The sequence below is a fragment of the Haliotis rufescens genome, unplaced genomic scaffold, assembly GCF_023055435.1.
Source record: "Haliotis rufescens isolate VD_foot unplaced genomic scaffold, xgHalRufe1.0.p SCAF_17, whole genome shotgun sequence".
Taxonomy (NCBI): Eukaryota; Metazoa; Mollusca; class Gastropoda; order Lepetellida; family Haliotidae; genus Haliotis; species Haliotis rufescens.
The window spans coordinates 12,025,158-12,047,235 of record NW_025963857.1 but is presented as its reverse complement, the minus strand read 5'-3'; the positions used below and the strand labels follow the sequence as shown (position 1 = coordinate 12,047,235).

General features: G+C 40.3%; 1 protein-coding gene across 6 annotated transcripts in view; it reads right to left on the bottom strand.

Annotated features, from left to right (window-relative positions):
- The window catches only part of LOC124112522, a 216,327-nt gene that overhangs the window by 45,442 nt on the left and 148,807 nt on the right, over positions 1 to 22,078 (bottom strand). For 3 of the 6 annotated variants that reach the window (XM_046472688.2, XM_046472683.2, XM_046472684.2), the window contains one exon: positions 2,711 to 4,058. In XM_046472688.2, the coding sequence (XP_046328644.1) occupies positions 2,711 to 2,795 (85 nt within the window). In that variant the 5' untranslated portion in view covers positions 2,796 to 4,058. Of the gene's footprint in view, positions 1 to 2,710; positions 4,059 to 9,192; positions 9,514 to 22,078 lie in introns of those variants that run through there. The other 3 variants (XM_046472685.2, XM_048397549.1, XM_046472687.2) reach the window with 2 other exon arrangements.

Here is a 22,078-nt window from a genome sequence, read left to right as displayed (position 1 = left end):
CCAAAGATTTCAATTTTTCAATTTCCATTAGGTATGTTGTTGTTTGTTTGTTTGTTTGTTTGTTGAACGCTGCACTCTGCAATATTCCAGCTATATGAAAGCTGTCTGTAAATAATCAAGTCTGGATCAGAAAATCCGGTGATTGATATCATGAGCATCTATCCTCGCAATTGGGATACGATGACATGCATCAACCAAGTCCGATCCCATTAGTCGCCTCTTCTGACCAGCATGCATTGCTGAAGATCTAGTCTAACCTGGATCTTCACAGGTCCATTAGGTATAAACAACAGTTTGAATTAGACAATTTGTGGTGTGGTGTGGTGTGGTGTGTCGGGTGTGGTGTGTGTGTGTGTGTGTGTGTGTGTAGCCATAAAAATATAAGCATCAAAATTGTCATCATTAAATTAATTTGATAACAGCCACCTTTGTTTCAAATAATAGTCCTTTAATTACACGTGTACAAATTAGTTCTACATAAAAATAAGGAAAACAAACACTAACACCAAAAGGTAAAATACTGCAGCTGTAAAACAGAACAGAAAGTTTGTGTGTACATTTAGAAACAGAATTGAGAATACTCAAGTTCTTTTCAGAAACAAAATAATAGATGTTGAACTGTGTTCGTTTTTTAACACAAAAACGTCAAACAAAAAATTCTGATCAATTTAAGTTTCTCTTTTTAAAACTATGACAGTGCTAATTAAAGCCAACAGATGACTAATAAACACCAACTAATTTTGAAATAAGAGGCGAAATGTTTGAGGTACCCTGTATGGAGATAGCATGTCAACAGTTTCTGACATTTCAATGTAGAACCACACGAGGAACTCTACAGCCACCATTATGACTTCAAAACTATTACTCAGGTCTAGTAAACTATCTTGATGATGATGATGATGTACAATCTGGGGTCTCTAACTCTATTTCCTCCTATTAGGCCTAATAAAAATAACGTAGTTTTGATCAGACATGAATTCAAAATGGGGGTTATTGTGGACTTGAATTTAAAACTCTAAATCTGTGATGGAGGGTTACTGCATACATGTGCAGTGGTCCATGTATGATCTTTGTCTTGTCACGACCAGTGAGTGCCACTTAAAAATTGTGTGGGCAGCGCCTTAACTAAGAGTTGGTCCAGTACTCTCAACCACCTTCTATTTTCAGGCCTTACACACTTGGTACATTAACATGATTAAGATGTTGAATGACATGACAGCCAAAATGAAGTGAGTGAGATTTTACACAGCTTCAATCACTAAAGGGGTACAGGTGAGTGTTCCTCAGTGGGGGAATCTGGAGGGTGCCTGCATATGCACACATTTTTCACACCTTACATGTCAATGTGTCATGTAATTTTTTTTTACAATGTGACTCAGGTGTCATGAGCCCTTTCTCCAGTTCTTTCAATATCCAGGTCTGTAGACTATGAGCTTACCAACACCCTATATGGTATTTCAGAACTGGGTAATCAGGTGGGCAATTTATTTTCCTAATTTGCAGATATAGATAATTCCATACTGACAAATTCATAAGGATACCTTATACAGTCATACCCAGCATGTTGTAAATCCTATTAATTAAAATACTAACTCAGTTCTCATAGTACATCCATTGTTGGTCATTTTCCTTTTCAAATGAGGAAATCTCAACTTGCAAATATTTTAATTTGAATAATTTTGAATGGCATTCCTACCACTTTGAACAATATTCAAAATAACAGGACAGCATGTCGGCTCAATTTGGGAGACTGAATTTTAGGGATGCAGGTCAATGATGTGTTGCATCTTGTAACATCTTTTAGCTTGGATGATCATACATAGAGTCTTGGATGCAAACCTGTGACCAGATGCAACCTGGAAGTGTTTACCCCACAGTAAAATGGGTGATAACTCTTATAACGACCGCAACTGGTATGATGAAACATGGCCCTAATCCTGAAATGGTTCCTCGCTCTTTCATCAGAGGGCGATGGGGAAGTCATCAAGGACAGTTCTGGGTTGGCTGATTGGGAACAGATAGACTGTCATGGATTGGTATATGTACTCGTATTACAAACTGCATAAAATTATCACAGGACTTTTCATAGATTCAAAGTTAGTGATGCAAATTTGAAAAAAATAACTTGTTCATAATGTTAACTGATAATAAATGGTTTGTAACCTGTAACTTTCTTTTCTAACACATAATGACGGAAAGAACTAGTTTGTATTACCTCTTAAATGTGATAAGCTTACATTTGAAATAGATGTTAATGTTTTTATACGTTTGTTTGCACTCATATTTCAGAAGTGGAAAAGCATTTAAAAATTATCTACCTTCAAGCATCAAATAGTAGCCATATGCATTAAACAAGTTCATGAATATTTACTACTTGATTTTTAATAATAACCTTCAGCTGTTGCGTAAGCTAATCATGGCTCCATCTCACAAAGTACTGTATCAATATAAGTATAATATGTCTACATGAAGGGAAGGGAGTATAACCTATGGCAATACGAGATGGGTAGGAAACCACATGATAAACGAACCCAATGGAGTGCAGAGAGAACAATGTCCTACTTGTGGACTAATATCACTGACTGACAAACAAGTAGACCTCTTCAACCTGGCATTGGTACCAGTGGTACCACTTTGTGGACATCATCCATGCTAATACTAGACATGTTTAGATCATAACAGAACAATCAAGGAAGAAATTATAACTTACCTTTCTTAGTTTTAGCAGCTTCAAAAGGAACTATCCAGAGAATTGATGCACAATAAACCAGGCATAGATACACGGACAAACTCATTCCGTCTGAACGCACATCAACCCATCCCGTAGAAAACTACTGCTGCCCTGGCTAGTTTCTGCTCTCATAGACATCGAGATCCTTGGACCTGGGCATAGCTTCTTTCATAAACAGTCGCTACAAAGTTTCATAAAAATCCTCGACCACGTAGAAACTAGTACTTTCCCGTGGCACTTAAATCCTCACCACAGTCGTGTCTGGAATTCCGATCTGTTGGACCAGGTGACAATTTCCGCAGTGAACTTGGTGATCTACCTGTTTGGCTGCCGTTACAAATCCTAATCCCAAATCGCTTTCTGTCTGCTGTGAGTCGATTCATGTCATCATAGAAACATCTATTATAGATGTAATAAAAATCGGACACAAAAGTTCAAAGTTTGTTGTAGCTCTGCTCAATTTACAACTGATAATAGTCTTTCATACTTCAGTGACTGTTTTCCTTATTTCGAGAGCCAGACTTTTTTTCTCCCAGACGACTAACTTCATAAGCACACGGGTTAACCAGTACTTGGCAAGCAGACGCATATTTTTTTTCTGGTGACTGTCTTTTGATAATTTACTTTAAACTAGTCTGTGAAACAGCTTGAGCTCTCACATTGTGGAGGAACAATTCTTTTCGAGCAGACGACACAGTGCATGAAAGTGTGTCAGTGTAGTGTGACTCCTTACAACCAGCATATCTCTGAGCGTGCACACTTTGAGAGGACGTCAGAGCCGTGTCGTCTGCTGCCACACGGGGAGTGGGGGGGGTGGGGGGTGTCGTCAACAGAGGAGTACCCACTTCCTCGCCGTCTACCTCACCGGGCAAAGGTGGAGCATGCACATCCACCACCTCACTGATACTGTGACATAATAATAACTCTTCTCTCACTAGGCCCTCGTTGTCACTCGTTTCGAGACACACCGATCATGTCACAGGGACCTGCTCCCATATATTAGCACAACTTATCTTTCTTGCTTCACACACATTAACTTTGAGGTCAACTACTGCGCATTTTGCACGAGTGCATCAAATTCCTTCGGTAATTTCTGTCTGCAGGTCTTTCGTCGCTGGTATACTTCACATGCGCACTTGTATGTGTGACGTCATTCACAGACACCGAGAGTACTGTAGGACCTAGTGCCCGCCTGACTGCACGCCCGCCTGACGGCCCGCCTGACTCAGTACAGTATGGTGTAACTGCACAGGCTGATGCTTCTTCAGCCTTCGTCTCAAGGCCTGCAACTCGTCCTGCCTTGTCGTGTCAGCTCCCACCTCCTCACCTGTAATACAGAAAGGCCTTGTTAGGGTACAGCGATCTCGCCCAAGCCAGATAAACATGCTTACAACCTCAGCATTTTTTACACTTATGTTGTGACAATACTAAGGCAACTGTTGGCATCGCTTCAAATGAGTTGGTTCGGAAGCGTTTGGTGATTTTTCTCTGTACAATAATAACAAAACAAATTATGTTGGTAACTGGAAAAAACTGCCCTATCTACACCGACTTGCAAATCGCGAGACACAAAGGTTCGAGTGTTGAATGTTTGTGCTGCATTCATACAAAGACATTTAGTTAAGACATACACCCAATTGTCATATCCTTGTGTCACACATGACAAGACATACACCCAATTGTCCTATCCTTGTGTCACACATGACAAGACATACACCCAATTGTCATATCCTTGTGTCACACATGACAAGACATACACCCAATTGTCATATCCTTGTGTCACACATGACAAGACATACACCCAATTGTCATATCCTTGTGTCACACATGACAAGACATACACCCAATTGTCATAACCTTGTGTCAACAGACATGACAAGACATACACCCAATTGTCATAACCTTGTGTCAACAGACATGACAAGACATACACCCAATTGTCATATCCTTGTGTCACACATGACAAGACATACACCCAATTGTCATAACCTTGTGTCAACAGACATGACAAGACTCCATTCACAAAATTGCCATATTCTTCTGTAGAAGAGCATGACAAGATTACATTCACCCAACTGTCATATCCTTGTGTAGAAGGGCATTCCAAGACTACAGGCACTATATTGCCATATCTTTGTGTCAACAGACATGACAAGACATACACCCAATTGTCATATCCTTGTGTCAACAGACATGACACGACATACACCCAATTGTCATATCCTTGTCAGCACACATGACAAGACACAACCAATTGTCCTATCCTTGTGTCAACAGACATGACAAGACATACACCCAATTGTCCTATCCTTGTGTCAATAGACATGACACAACATACACCCAATCATCATTTCCTTTAGATGGACACGACTACATATACTGGTAGTATTTCACATTGACCCTTGCATCATGAACTAGAAGAAGAGATGCATGATTACCCATGCTGAAACGTAAACCATGCATTCAATACACTAAATTAAGAAACGTCAAGATTTCAAAAGCAAACACAAATACAAAAAAATCCTGCTGCCCGCTTTCCTTGCATACTTGCTTAACTATGACATTCAGAAAACCTCTATATTTGGATTACAACAGACAATATATTCACATGCTGTTCACATAACAGGTCCCTTTGACATTTGGCTTTCATGTTGTTTGGTCAAAAAGGCTGTCTGCTGGGAACGCTTCCCACAATGCATTAATACTTAATTCCGAAACAATGACAGGCAGCAACTATTTTCATTATCATTTAACAGCTTTTGAATAATAACTGAAAATGTGTCTACAGTTTGCGTCTGAGCAGTGTTTTTTTCAACCATGCACAAAGGGACCTGGTTCGTATCATTGTAGTCGTGACAGGACATCTTGTATTTCATCAAGCCAAGACATATCCATGACATCAGTTCACGATAAATGCGCCATAAGCTGCAAGTATCCAGAGTGGGAATAACCCAGGTATAAACTGTGGAGACAGCTATTACGACATGCGTAGAGTAAGGCTTGACCAATCAACCAGTGGTGGATAGCATGAGCATAGCATCTCACCACGGGCGCAGAACACACAAACCCCCAGGTCACATTTGTACAAATGGTATTTGGGGCTATTGCAATGGTAACGCCCATACTTTTACAAAGGCTTACAATAATCCTATGCCTCACACTAATATTGGTTTGTGCACATGGACCCAGGTCCTCATTTTAGTTGGGTTGGTTGGTTGGTTGTTCAACGCCGCACTCAGCAATATTCAAGCTATATGACTGCGGTCTGCAAATAATTGAGTCTGGACCAGACAATCCAGTGATTGATATCATGAGCATCGATCCACGCAATTGGGATCGATGACATGCATCAACCAATTCAGCTAGCCTGATCCCATTAGTCGCCTCTTATGACAAGCATAGTCGCCTTTTACGGCAAGCATGGGCTGCTGAAGAGCTATTCTACCCCGGATCTTCACGGGTCCCTCATTTTAGTAAGCTCTATAACCAGCAGATAGTACAGGTGCCTAATATGATGGATTGATGGATTGATTAGCAGATTCACTTGCTGATGTATGGCAATAACAAATTAATTATTAGATTTTATACCCTGATTGCCTCACTACCAAACACCCACTTCGCATCATTTATTGTTTCTTAATCCTGCCAAGAAAATCGGTATCAGAGTTGCTATCTCAAATTATATGATGAAATATTCATTTTTCATGTGAATCACATCTGTCAATTGTTAATGTACACACTAGACTATCATCTGGTCTCTGAAATGAAAATATTTCACAGAAAATGGTTGTTAAATTATCTTGATAAAATATGATATATAGGAGCTTGGATACTCTATTATGTTACTGAAGCCTCAGTAATCTAGACCTGCCAACTATCATTGACTTGGATATATTTGTTTCAGGCTCGGTATGCCAGACCAGGTACACATATGCTTTAAAATATTTAAAAGTAAATTCTTCTTGCCCCAGATTTGTTAACCATTTAGATGAAAATCTAATTTTTTATTGAGGCCTGGCCTGACACCATTATTTCAGCAGTAATAATCACAGCTGAAAGCACCAGAGGAAGGGATGCTGATGCCCATAATGGCCTCAAACAGAGCCATGGACGCTTCAGTCACACTTCAAAAACATGCATTCATCAGATAATCTGTCATCATTATTATACCATAATTATCACGATTAGTTGATTATTGATATTATATAGATCTGTATCGGAATGAATACTGGGTGTATTTGCTTATGTCTTCTTCAGACCTCATTACATATGATATCTGTAATTGCAGATATGTAATGATTGGCACACCTGACAAATAAAAACAGACAGAGAAGTACCCATACAGGGGCTATGTAAGGGCTCAGTTGGTAGGCAATACAAGGAGTGGGGAATATAGCATTGGGGTAGGCGATACAATGCAGGAAGTAGGCGATACGAGACTTGGGGTAGACGATACCATACAGGGGTAGGCATTACGATACCATACAGGGGTAGGCATTACGATACCATACATGGGTAGGCAACACAATACAGAGGCTAGACGATACGATATATGGGTTACACAAAAACCATAAATGGGTAGAGCTAAACAATATAAAGAAGATACAATATATGGGATATAAGATACCATACATGAAGAGGCAATATAATATATAGGCTAGACGATATCATACAAAAGTATGCAATACGATATAATATTGGGGGTAGCGATACCATAAAATGGATACAGGAGATAGGCAATATGATACAAGAGATAGGCAATAAGATACAGGAGATAGGCAATATGATACTGGGGATAGACAATACAATGCAGTGATAGGTTGTACAACACAGGGGATAGGTGATAAAATACAGCAGCTAGACTACAGAATATTGGGGCTAGACTATTCAATACAAGGGAGAGGCAATACACTACTTGGAGTGGGGTATGTAATAAAGGGTTGGAGGACACCAGGGGAAGGATGATGTAATGGAGGCAGGCAATAAAGTAAGGGGCTAGAAGATACAACACAGTGGGTAGGCGATACAACACAGGGGGCAGGCGATACAACACTGGGGATAGGCGATACAACACAGTGGGTAGGCGATACAACACAGGATGTAGGCGATACAACACAGGGGGTAGGCGATACAACACAGGGGGTAGGCGATACAACACAGGGGGTAGGCGATACAACACAGGGGGTAGGCGATACAATACTTGGGGTAGAACATACCATACAGAGGGTTGGCGATTTGATACATAGGGTACGAAATACAGTTCAATGGTCCTATAATAGCAATATCATCCCCCCAACCAAACCAATGAATGGCACCATCAGCTTTGCTTTACACATAATTATAAACAGAATCGGGACATGCAGAACACTACATGGCTGCCCTTACACACATTGAGATAAATCATTGTTAATACTAAAGAACCTCTCACAGTAAACAGCATAATCATATGCTAAATGTGTGAACATAACACATCCCCAGTCCCTGCCCATGCAGACAGCACATATATCACTAGCCGACTTAGAATTGTGTTACCAACATCAAAATAACAGCTAAATGCTCAATTATAGGCAATTTGACAGCATCATTTATTGACAAAGAATAACACTACAGCATGCTATAACCTGTTATCGCATGGCATGGGATACAGCAGTGGCACTGTGGGTGAGTATATGAAGTGTATCATGTCAGTATACTGTAGAAGAGCACCAAGTGATGAGGGTGGTGGTGTATACCAACATACCATACAACATAAACCCCAGGTCCGTTTGATCTGAGTTTACTTAACACATGACCACAGTAGATTGAGACAGTATTACATTGCGTCAGAACTGTGACCATATCCTGAATCAGGCCCAGCTCAGTGCTGAAAGACCACCAATAACACTGAGGTCACCCTCAATTATTGGGCACGTCTCAATCTTAATTCATTAAGACCATCGACAAAGAAACACACTATTTTTCAAATCAGATTATGTATTAATAACATACAATATATTCTAACACTGAACACAATTTTACAATAGAAAGAAAAGTTATAGTGTACGGAAAAGATTATCAAGTAAATCTTAAAGATTTCAATACATGTTAGCACCTACCAGTAAGCGGTTGGAGCGACACAAGGGTGTCTGCACTTAGACCATGACTGTTGTCAACGTAATGTCTAAATTCAAGTCTGTTATATAAATTATTGAAAAGTACAATAAAAACCCACAGCAGAAAATATCAAACTATATAAATGTGCAAAAACAATGTTCACTGAACATGAAAACTTCAAGAAACACTACGCCAGACATGCCGTGGCCACTCAACATGTTATGAATGACGTGAGAATTTTGAAACAGGATATAGTATGTCTGGCTTCGCTCAGCACACCTTGTGAAGAATTCATAAAATGACTCAAATCTAGACAAAACAAATTGAGTGAAATTAGTCCCTAGTAGTTCCAAATGTTTCCAGCTTACCATAGTTGAGAAAGTCCGTCCCTACAGGAACAATGCCATTCAGATCTACCTGTGAACACGAATCAGTCATTGAGTAGTGGACTGCTGTCTGCTCCTGTCGTCTGCTACACCCGCCTCGCCAGAATTGATTTCCTCAACCCAGCCAGACCCCCTTGAACATGTTGAATGTCATGAGGACAGTCAGCTGGGTGCCCACTTAGTCACGCAAGAGATCTCGACCTACACCACACTTAGACAGCATGGAGGTGTATACATACTACTGCAGTAAGGAAACTTCTGCTATGACCACACTGCTGTTCAGCCAGGGGAATCTAGCCGAGCAGACGGCCAGTTACACGCACAACGTGAGATGCCTATCATACAACTCGGCACGGCCAGAGTGCAGTAGGACCTTGCTAGACATAGTCATGTAATTTCAGATATCGGAGCAGTTCAGATATCGGAGCATATCAAAGATTCATGTATGTCTGAGTATGATGTGTCAAAGCCTTTGAAACACACAATGGCATATCATGACCTAGGCTACATTCGTGACTTGAAATGTAAAACAGATATTGTTTTGGGGTTAATGTTGCGCCAAAAGTAAATTAATAACATGCAGTCTGGCAGTGTATGAATAATACACCAAGGAATCGCCCATTCATTTTTAAACATGTGATTTTTATTTACATACTATATTTCAAACAACCAACAATCTGTTGAAATTCAGGACTATTGATAATATTAGTTGTCACGTGGGCTTTCTCAGCCGATCTATTATTCACAGATTCAGAATTTCACTGCCGTGTTTTGGCACAATTGATATCACGTTATTTTGATTTCTTTTCTTTGACACAAGCACGGAAAAAAATTGTACAAATATTGTGAATCAACAGAAGACATTTTCGCACAAGAATTTTAAACCAACACTTGCAATACTTAGAACTTAAAGCACCCGAGTTAAGCATAAGATGTTAGCAGCTCACTGTACTTCGCAAATATGATAAAAATCTGCAATAAATAATAAGGATATTTAGGTGAGGATATATTTTAAGTATGAAGTTTAGAAATTGTAAGAAAACATTGACTTAGATATGTTCGTTTTCTAATACCATACACATAACATAACATGTATTATTGACCACAATAGTTGCCCGATGGAAATCATCCTCAGTGATTACTGTCAGATCAGTGCACACGTTCAAGACACAAGGATTTAAATATTAAATGAATATTTGAATTAATCCAACATCAATAAAAACATCCCTGAAGAAGGCAGTACTTATACAAAATCAAAGACAGTACTTACATAAACAAAATTGAGGCAGAGATCACCATTAAAATGAAATGCACAATACATAAGAGCTTGCTCCCCAATGTGTGGTATAGTGAGTTACCTCTTTATACAGCACTAGCAAACACAACATAGGAGAGGGTCCTCACCAGCACATCAACAGGCAGGGACAATTTCACTGCCCTATTTTCTATACACACAAACACACATAATACAGGCCACATGTGGTACAGTTCAGACACAGGAGCTGGATAGTAACAGGTGACTTCCGCAATAGGGTCATCTTTGCAACCTTTCTCAGTACTGTCTGTTTTCAAGAGAGTGAATTGTTTGTAATTCTAGGAAACTGACCAAGATTTAAGTCGCAGTTCTTTATTATGGTAATAGCAGTACAGCATGGACATGTACCAAATAAAAATTCAACACAGATGTAAAAATGGTCACTTCTGTGTAAGGTATAACACTACATTGATTGTTGCATACTGCTGCACTCAGCAATATTCCAGCTGCATCATGGTCTGCAGGTAATCGAGTCTGGACCAGACAATCCAGTGATTATCTTACCTCTAATATGTCAGTGTAGCTTAGTTTGTTGTTTAACGCCGCACTCAGCAATATTCCAGGTATATGACGGCGGTCTGTTAATAATCGAGCACCAGACAATCCAGTGATTGACATCATGAGCATTGACCGACGTAATTGGGATACGATGACTTGCATCAAACATGTCAGCGAGCCTGACCACCCGATCCTGTCAGAAGGCCTATTCTAACCCTGACCTTCACGGATGGATAAGGTATAATCTACAGTAGATGCAGCAGTTGAGAATATATTTAGCCCTTTTCTAGGTGGATCCTCTCTTTAAGGGTAGCTATGCCTCATCAGATAGGTGGGAATGTATTCCCTGCATGTACTTATCATAGAATGAAAACGTCAGCTTGTATATACCATTGAGAGTAGGCATTATCAACATTCTCCCTTCAGGTGGCAGTAGGTAGATATAGACAGTAATTCCTGCAGGTGGTATATAGCTCAGTAGATAGATACAGACAGTATTGTCTTGAAGAGTGTATATACTGCAAGATGCAAGAGGTTGTATGTACTAGAGCAGGTAGATACTGCCCATATTCCTGCAGGTACTATGTACAACAGCAGGTAGATACCACCCATATTCCCTGCAGGTTGTATATACTACAGCAGGTAGATACTGCCCATATTCCCTGCAGGTTGTATATACTACAGCTGGTAGATACTGCCCATATTCCCTGAATGTTGAATATACTACAGCAGGTAGATACTGCCCATATTCCCTGAATGTTGTATATACTACAGCAGGTAGATACTGCCCATATTCTCTGAATGTTGTATATACTACAGCAGGTAGATACTGCCCATATTCTCTGAATGTTGTATATACTACAGCAGGTAGATACTGCCCATATTCCCTGAATGTTGTATATACTACAGCAGGTAGATACAGCCCATATTCCCTGCAGGTTGTATATACTACAGCAGGTAGATACTGCCCATATTCCCTGAAAGTTGTATATACTACAGCAGGTAGATACTGCCCATATTCCTGCAGGTTGTATATGCTACAGCAGGTAGATACTGCCCATATTCCTGCAGGTTGTATCAACTACAGCAGGTAGATACTGCCCATATTCCTGCAGGTTGTATATGCTACAGCAGGTAGATACTGCCCATATCCCTGCAGGTTGTATGTACTACGGCAGGTAGATACTGCCCATATTCCCACAGGTTGTATCAACTACAGCAGGTAGATACTGCCCATATTCCTGCAGGTTGTATCAACTACAGCAGGTAGATACTGCCCATATTCCTGCAGGTTGTATCAACTACAGCAGGTAGTTACTGCCCATATCCCTGCAGGTTGTATGTACTACGGCAGGTAGATACTGCCCATATTCCCACAGGTTGTATCAACTACAGCAGGTAGATACTGCCCATATTCCTGCAGGTTTTATATGCTACAGCAGGTAGATACTGCCCATATTCCTGCAGGTTATTTGTACTACAGCAGGTAGATACTGCCCATATTCCCGCAGGTTGTATCAACTACAGCAGGTAACGTGTATCCCGGCTGCTGTCACTTCTGTCTCTCCCTCCTACCTCCACCAGAATGTAAAAAGGTCCCTGTACCAGCCAGTGAGAATTCACTACTGTGAGTAAGCAGCAAGCACCTGTTCCTTAACTGCACATGCTCCTGAGCCAATAGCCAATCAGTGCTAATGTCTGCATGCTGCCAGGTCATGGGTCACATGTAATCATTTCACTGACCCGTCAACTTCCCAGTACACAAATAGAAAGGTTAACTAAAAGCAAGCATGAGAGTTTGCCCATAACCTGGATGCCAAGATTTGGCAGATGAGGTTTGGAGTCTATCTCTCAACCTGTAACACAGTATCCTCCTGCTGGTAACTATACCCACAATATCTCAATTCTGGCCAGCAAGGAGCGCCTGCTTTGGCAGACCACATGACACTAACCACAGAAATTTAATCAGACTGGGTTGCCGTATCAACTTTGATCATATGCAGACCCACACAACTCAAATATGAAGCCTGTAGCCAAAACATGGCAGGCTGAAGGAAGTTAGTTCTATTTGGCGGACTTCTCATCACGATGTAATTCTCGCCCAGACTGCGATCAACAATCCTCCAATTTTCCCATTATCCACTCACTCCTACCAGCTACAGACATCCCCTCACAGACCTCCGCCAATTTTCCCCTCAGATTTGAGGCACATCGGCATGGGCACATCCATTACAACTATCATTCTTTCCTCTTCCCCTCTCTCTTACAGATCACAATTTATTGCAGATCCCAAACAGCAGGCAGGCCAACAGGCCGGCAGCAGGGGGGGACCAGTGGGAGCAGGGAGGGGCAGAAGGGAGGAGGAGAGGACACCTAGGGATGGCAGCAGCCCTGCACTGCACAATGCCGGCTGCCCACCATCAGCTAGACTTGCACAAGTCTCTATGGCAATAATTATTAGTTTAAATCAAAATTTCTAAATTATGTGAATAATAAAAACAAGTCCCTTAAGAGACTGGTGCCTCTTTCTGTACTGTCCACATATCTAGACTTGCCCATTAGGAGGATAGAATTACTATACATCCATGGACTTATCTTTCACTACAGCCTTGCAGCAAGGCTAACCATCAGCTTACATACATTGTTACTAAGTCTACAATTCCATAAACTGGCCTCTCGGCCTCTGAACAGAAGAATCCTGTGCATTAGACAATTCTAGTTTTGCAAAAGAATTATCTGCTACAGTAGGAATGATCCACAAAGTTTTGCAGCATGGTAATTGTGTTTGTCGGGGTAGTCTGCTGCCACCGTAGTTTCTCAAGCCTCGGCAGTTCCTATTAACACTGCAGGATGCGTCTCTTCTCCTCAAAAACATAATCCAGCACTGGCATAACATTCTGATGAAATTGCAGATAACAATGCATAAACATCTACATTTAGAAACAGACACTATGCTTTACTACAGGCTCTTTGGCAATCACTTCAAGACATCTTCTCTCACAAAATAAATCAAGGAATGGTTTTGAGAGTGCCTGCTCAATTTTGCCAGAAGCAGAACTTGAAACATTTAATATTCCATTTCGGGTTTGTCATTGTCATATAGCAGCGTGTCAGCTTAATGTGGGAGGAAAGCCCAAAGTGATGCAGGTCTCAGACGTTTACCACTTCGGTGAAACCCACGAGCACGGGTATGGTGCTGACAAACCTTGAAACATAATCAGGGCGAACCGTGATTCGAACCCACAATCATATGTTTCTGGTGTGCCCAAGGGATGCAACTCTGCACAGCGAATCGCAGCGCCTTAGACGACTGGGTCACCCATGCCACCCCCCCTAAAAGAGAACTACACAATATTACTTTGTTGGTTGTTTAACACTGCACTCAGCAATAATCCTATATGAAGGCGGTCTGTAAATAATTAAGTCTGAACCAAACAATCCAATGACAAATATCACGCACATCGATATACATAATTGGGACACAATGAGCCTGGCCACCCTATCACATCAGTCACCTCTGACAACAAGCATGGATTGCTGAAGACCAATTGTAAACCAGATTTTCATGAGTGATAAGACTCTAGTTTATTGCCTCAGAGGGCAAACATTTCGGGGATCATTAAAATCATATGTTCCTCAGGGTCATATCACATCACAAGACAACAGTGTACTGTTTCCATCATCCGGATGCCATTGTTGACATCATTCGAATGTTATTGCGACGTGAGGTCAGTGAGTGAGTGAGTGAGTATGGTTTTACGCCGCTTTTAGCAATATTCCAGCAATATCACAGCGGGGGACACCAGAAATGGGCTTCACACATTGTACCCATGTCGGCAATCGAACCCGGGTCTTCGGCGTGACGAGCGAAACGTGAGGTCAGAATGACGTCACAATAGAAACGACATCATAGCTGAGGACAGTCGATGTTATTCGACAAATTGTGGTTCCGCTGCTATTGTGACCTGCTGTCCTTATAGATAAACACTAAAATTCGTTTCTGTATGTAGACATCTTCTTCGGTAATAAATAGAACATTATATGAGTGTTCACATCATACTATGTTTATGACACATGTGCCTAAATTCCAGTATTTCCCTGGTTTTTTCGCGAGGGAAATACAGGAATTTAGACACTCGTGTTGTAAACATTGTATGACATGGACACTCATGTAATATCCTCTATTTATGGCCTTATCCTCCGTACAAGTCAGTGAACTCTACTATGTTATCAGTATTGTTGGTGAGAATGTCAGCAAACAGTGTCAAGGATTCTGCTGAATCAATGTTTGGAAAAGAGTTTCTTAGTGTTAATTCATCACAAGTACTATTTCAGCCATGCAACAGACTAGCAATATAACTAAATGCATGAGTGAGTTAATGGTGTTGAAATGCCTGTAAATTATCGGGTCTTGACATAGTTTGACAGAACCAGCAAACAAACCCACCATCAAGGTAATATGACAGAGTGAGCCAAAAACTCACCTGATCCTCATTTCAGTTTGTTTGTCGTTTGAGTGAGTGAGTGAGTGAGCTGGGTTTAACACCGCTTTTAACAGTATTCCAGTTATATCACGGCGTGTCAGCTTGATGTGGGAAGAAAGCCTGAAGTGATGCAGGTCTCAGACGTTTACCACTTAGGTGAAACCCACGAGCACAGGTATGGTGCTGACAAACCTAGAAACAATCAGGGCGAACCGGGATTCGAACCCACAATCATAGGTTTCTGGCGTGCCCAAGGGACGCAACTCTGCACAGCGAATCGCGGCGCCTTAGACAACTGGGCCACCCGTGCCCCTGTTTGTCGTTTGAAGCCTCACTCAGCAATATTCCAGTTATATGATGGCGGTCTGTAACTAATTGAGTCTGGACCAGAAAATCCAGTGACTGACATCATGAGCCTCGATCTACTGGGACCACATGATCCCATGTGTCACCTCTTACAACAAGCATGGGTTGGTGAAGACTGATTCTAATCTGGATCTATTTGGTTTTGACAAGTAGGGTACTCTGGATGTATTCTGCCCTGGAATTCTCACAACAGCATTAAAGTTATAGTGACTTCATAGACTGAGTGATTTGAATGAATGCTGTTTTACGTCACAATCTGCAATATTCCAGAAAAAAACACAGCAGTTAGTACTTTATCAAGTGTCGACCAGGCATTTATGATTTAGTGCCTGAAGAGTAAAACAATATACTCCACCGAGATATGATAACATGCAAACAGGAAAAATAATAATGTCCCAATGCATAACGCCCCATCTATTTTGGTCGCCTCTTACAAATTCTTACTACCTTTGAAATATGTTAGTGTTTACAGGCAGACAATTTGCTCAATCGATGGTAAGGATTAAGAATTTATTCAGAGTTCATTTATTAGGTGGCAGACAAATCTTTGTACTCAGCCAATTTGAAACCACTGATGAGTGTGGTTTAATGCCACTCAGCATTATTCAAGCCATGTGACGGCGGTCTGTAAATAATCATCATGTATGAACTAGATTTGAGAAGAATTCATGTCTTGCTTTTAGATTTTCACTTTTCTCAGACTAACGGACAAATGGCCTTGTCTAACCTTGGGATGGTCTGTCATACAGACCCTGATACAAAAAATATCCAATACAGCCCATGCAAGTCTATAATGTTGGCAAGTCTAGATTACTTCAGTATCTGAAAATGAAGAGTCTCTGGGCTCCTTTTTATTATATTTATATAAAGATAATTTAACTGGGTTTTTTTCCTGTAAGATATGTTCATTTCAGAGACTAGATGTTAATCTAAACCTGGGGAGTGAGTGAGGTTTTACGCTGCTTTTAGCAATATCCCAGCAATATCATGGCGCGGACACACACATTGTAGCCATGTGAGGAATCAAACCCAGGTCTTCAGCATGACAAGCCAACCCTTTACCCACTAAGCCAACCCTTTACCCACTAAGCTACCCCACCGTCCCTGTCTCGCCTGGATTTAGGCCACATGGATGGTTGGATTAGACCAGGTCTTCAGCATGACAAGCCAACCCTTTACCCACTAAGCTACCCCACCGTCCCTGTCTTGCCTGGATTTAGGCCACATGGATGGTTGGATTAGACCAGGTCTTCAGCATGACAAGCCAACCCTTTACCCACTAAGCTACCCCACCGTCCCTGTGTCGCCTGGATTTAGGCCACATGGATGGTTGGATTAGGACCAAACAAACTAAAAAACATCAAATTTGGACAAGTGAATTATTATTGTGGACAAGTGAAAAGTCAATACACACTTGCCCTGGGTCCCAGTACTTGGTGAGTATGGTTTCGACCCGCTATATAGCTGGAATATTGCTGAGTGCAGTGTTTTCCTATACCAAAAGTATAGTTTCACGTCAATTTGAGAAATATTTCTGCAGAATCACAGTATGGGAAGGGGATAGGGACACACTATAAATGTACCATGCTGGGAGTTGAACCCAGAATTTTTAAACTCAGTTAAACAATTAAGTAAGATGAAAAAGAATTAAGTCTTGCGTGAATTAAAAAGATGTTGGATGATAACTAACTGTGGACAAACACAAAATTATGGCATCAAATCTATCATCCTTTCTGTGACACATGACTTCCAAATGACAACTTCATTGTCCAAACCTGACAAGGGCTAAACTGTTGAATATACCTGCTTAGGGCCCAATACACCTGGTCTTTGGCCCCAGATATGTATCACAGGTAAAATACGATGTAATCTGAGCAATGACTCCTCTGATTTTCTGTAAACAAATTACACACGATTAGGGCCAAAGCATGTAGCCAATAGCCCATGATGTGTATATCCCACAAAATATTGCCTTAGGAAGGTGAGGTGAGGTGAGGTGAAATGGGTTTTAACGTCGCGTCCAAACTTATTGCACTTATATAGCGACGTGCATGTACGTGTGTGTGTTTGTGTGGCTGCTTGTACTAGTCCGGACTGATGCCGAGTGCTAGCTCACTGAGATACCTTGCCGCAGTTTAACATGAATACCCAACTCAGACACAGTATACTGACTCCAAGCCGACCAGTCCTTGTTTTAGCCCCTTAATGCCGAGCGCCAGACAGGGTAACAACAAGTACCATCTTTTAACGTCTTTTGGTATGACACGGCCGGGGTTTGAACCCCCAACCTTCCGCTCTCCGGGCGGACGCTCTACCACTAGACCACGGAGGCGGTCTGCCTTAGGAAGGAGATTTTTGATTTTCTAGCCTCTTGACATGTAAAAATAGTTAAATTCTTCCATGACATACATTCATTAGTAACTGGCCACAAACACCACATGGGGTAAAAATATGTCATGTGGGTTCGATACTTAGACAGAAATTTTATACTGTCATTATCTGAGATCACTCCTGGTGATAATCCTATATATCAAAACAACCTCTCTCAACAAGTGCATACAGATTTTTTATAATAAAAACTTTGTAAAATTAGAATAAGAATATTTTACAACAATTCTAAAAAAAACATAAGGCCTCAGTTTGAAAATCTTGATAATATTGTGATGATCTGATTCTGCGGTTCTTCTTATTCATGTTAAACCTAACCATTTTAAATAGATCTAAATAATCCCTTTTCATTACGATTTAAACAGTACTCTAGAACTACAAATAATTCTGCGTCAAATTAAAAAACAATATCAACAATTCGACATGTGGCAAAGTTGAAAGGTACTAGTTTTCACATCATAGAAAAGTCAAACCAACTTTCATTCAAAACAAATTGCTGTAATATTCAATTCAACCAATTTCTAGAGCAACAAGCAACCCGATATGATCAAAAGTTCATTCAGAAAATAGATCCATCTTCATTTAGGTCAGCATTTCACACCAAACTTATTTCCTATAGATCACACTATCTCATTTAGTACTAACATTATAACTGCAGTTGACAAATTCAAAATTCCATGAAGAGAAAAAAATGGATTTCGAATGCAGCACTGTTGATAATCAAATGCCTGAGAGCTTGACGATTCAATGCAGTTTTGCAGGCCCCAGCTTACTAGACAATCGGTTGAATATTTGGCTGCCTTTCATATTCCACTGTGCATGGACAGCGGGAAGAAGAAGGATCAAGTTGAACGTTTTCACCAACTACCATGTTTGAGAAACATTTTGCACAAATTATAAAATCAATAAGAGACAGGTTTTGAGTAAATTGTTGAACTTTAATTGTCATACCAGGTGCACTGTCTGGTTGGAGTCTAGACACCTCATTGTCACTGAAATGTCTCTCAACTTGTGCTTCCTGCTACTGCATGCGCTCAAAACACATTTTTCAAGGGAAAAACTGCCGAAAAAACAGTTAGAGGTAGAGCTATTTTGATAGCCCCTTTCATATTTAGTCATGCATGGCTATCGGAACACTGTAACCCTGGACATCAGGTCACAAAGAGTGATTAACAAAACAGAACACAATACATAATTTACAATACAGGTAATTAAACTCAGGGGAAAAACAGTCTAGTAATAAAACATAAATCACGGACATGTAAATATAGGTGTACGATTTAGATCGAGCCTTGTACAATAGGTCTGGGGCAGTGTGACATCGAGCGGCAATCTGTCTGTGTTTTTCATATATTGAACACAGCTTAAAATAAACATAGAGACAAGCACAAAATCACGAAATCAATTGTCAGACAGGCATACCTACTGCGCTGTTCAACTTGTGTCTATCTCACACAAGACTATAAATGCAAAGCTCACACATAAATATATGCTACTTCCCACACTGTCTCATACACAGACCGACAAAATTACACATGAATTGACGACACAGGTTAAGCATAATTGTTCAATTAAATGATCAATTATCAATACGTCCAAGTGGTATATAAACCACCACTACAAAATAAGAAGGATTGAAAATTAGTTCGAAACGGAAATATTAACCTGGCTGTTGCAGTGCACACTTAAATTGATAATTATTCTTTAATAGTGAGTGAGTGAGTGATTATAGTTTTACGCCGCTTTTAGCAATATTCCAGCAATATCACGGCAAGGGACACCAGAAATGGGCTTCACACATTGTACCCATGTCGGCAATCGAACCCGGGTCTTTGGCGTGACGAGCGAACGCTTTAACCACTAGGCTACCCGACCGCCCCTATTCTTTAATAGTACTCACTATATACAGCTGCTGTGGCCATTGACATGAAAAACCTGCATTTCAGAGGTGAGGTGAAATGGGATTTATTGCTGTGCTCAAGACTATGCACCAACATAGCAACATGCAAGCATATGAGCAGCCAAGGGGGGGGGAAGAGACCACAGAGATACCATGTAGCAGTTTAACATGAATACCCCACCCAGATACAGTCTACTGACTCTGAGCCAACCAGCCCTTGTTTTATGCCTTTAACATATTAACATGTTTAATGCCGAATGACGACATGCCAGTTAACATAAGGTACCATCTTTTAACGTGTTTTGGTATGACATGGCTCGATATCGAACCACCAACCTTCCATCCTCTGGGCACCCTCTTTCCACAAGATCATGGAGGCGGTTAGTTTTCAGAGGAAATGTTGAAAATGTAAGATTAGAAGTACAGAAGAGTTCCAGGGGAAATGAACCATAATATTTCCTTTCAAAAACACAACATTTAACACATGACATATGTTCACTATTCTTCAAATTACATATTGATAATACATAAATGGATAAATAATCTATCAACCTGATATTTTACATATGTCAAATGGCCACTTGAACCATTTTACCCAGTTTGACATTCAACACCCGTTAAAACATGACAGTTCTGCATAGAATATTAACTTGAGTCTAGACATGACGGAAAATAAACAAGCTCAAGATGAGTTAGAAATAAACACTGAAGCTAGCCATCAATGAATGAATGAAACTTTTCTGACAACAAAACACAGATGATAATATTTAACCAGTCATACCACGAAATAAATTAGGCAGTAAAAGTCAACATTTTTAATATTGTTTAGATGTTGGTCACATTTTTTGTCATCAAAACAACAATCATTAATGAAGTTAATAAAAACTCTCTCACTGGTTTACAATATTTGCTATTTAGCATCACACTTAATCACATCATTAAATCAGTTAGAAAAACACTAAACATGGCTACAATTTACAAAAGTCATATTGAAATATTATAACACTCCTCAAATGTAATTTTCAAAACTAAATAACACGTGCCCTCTTTCATAGTGATACTCAGAATTCTACTACAAGGCTGCTTATTTCAACACTAATCACAAAAAAATGAACCCACCGACCGGCTGACCCTAAACTGGGGGGTTCAAGTGAGCCTTCACAAATACACCTTTTCGGAAATTTTGGCCTTACGTCATTCCACATGTCTCCTCAAAATTCAAACTTTTTTTTCTAAAATTATCGTGTCAAGAAATTAAATCGTGTTGACAAGGTTAAACACAGAAGCTGTGGAAAGCCCTATCTGTGCGACAGTCCACATCACCTCCCGGTGGGTATAAAGGGTTGGTTTGTCTTGCTAGCTTGACGACGCGCCCACGATCAGACCTAGTAGTTTAATGTAAAGAACCATGTCAATGTATCGTAACAATATCATTATCACTACATGCTGGTGCACTCTGTCCAATCCAAATGCCTGTGTCACCTGCCAGGGCTTGATGATGGGATACGTAATGTCGCAAGGAAGTTAGCACGAAACTTGTTAATATCATGTCTAGACATTTTTAATTTATGTATCTATGAATAAGAGATGATTATTGAACAAAGTGTAAGATTTTATCTCCATGAAGGAGTTATGTTTGCTGTCATGTTGTTTGTTTTTTAAACTTAAGATTTTACTTGGTTGATATTTCAATTAGTGGAACCTATTTTTATATGCGTGTGTTAACAAAAAATGCTTAAGACAAGAATCGTGAGTGCACTGCAATCCTTGGGATAACACTAATGGCAAACAACAGAATCAAAGTATTGGCAGAAGATGACAACTTCCTATCATTTAATTGCCATCTCCATTTCCAATAAGTTTTATGAACCCTCAAATTCTTACACCATTTGTAAATATTTGTTTCAGGACCGCCAT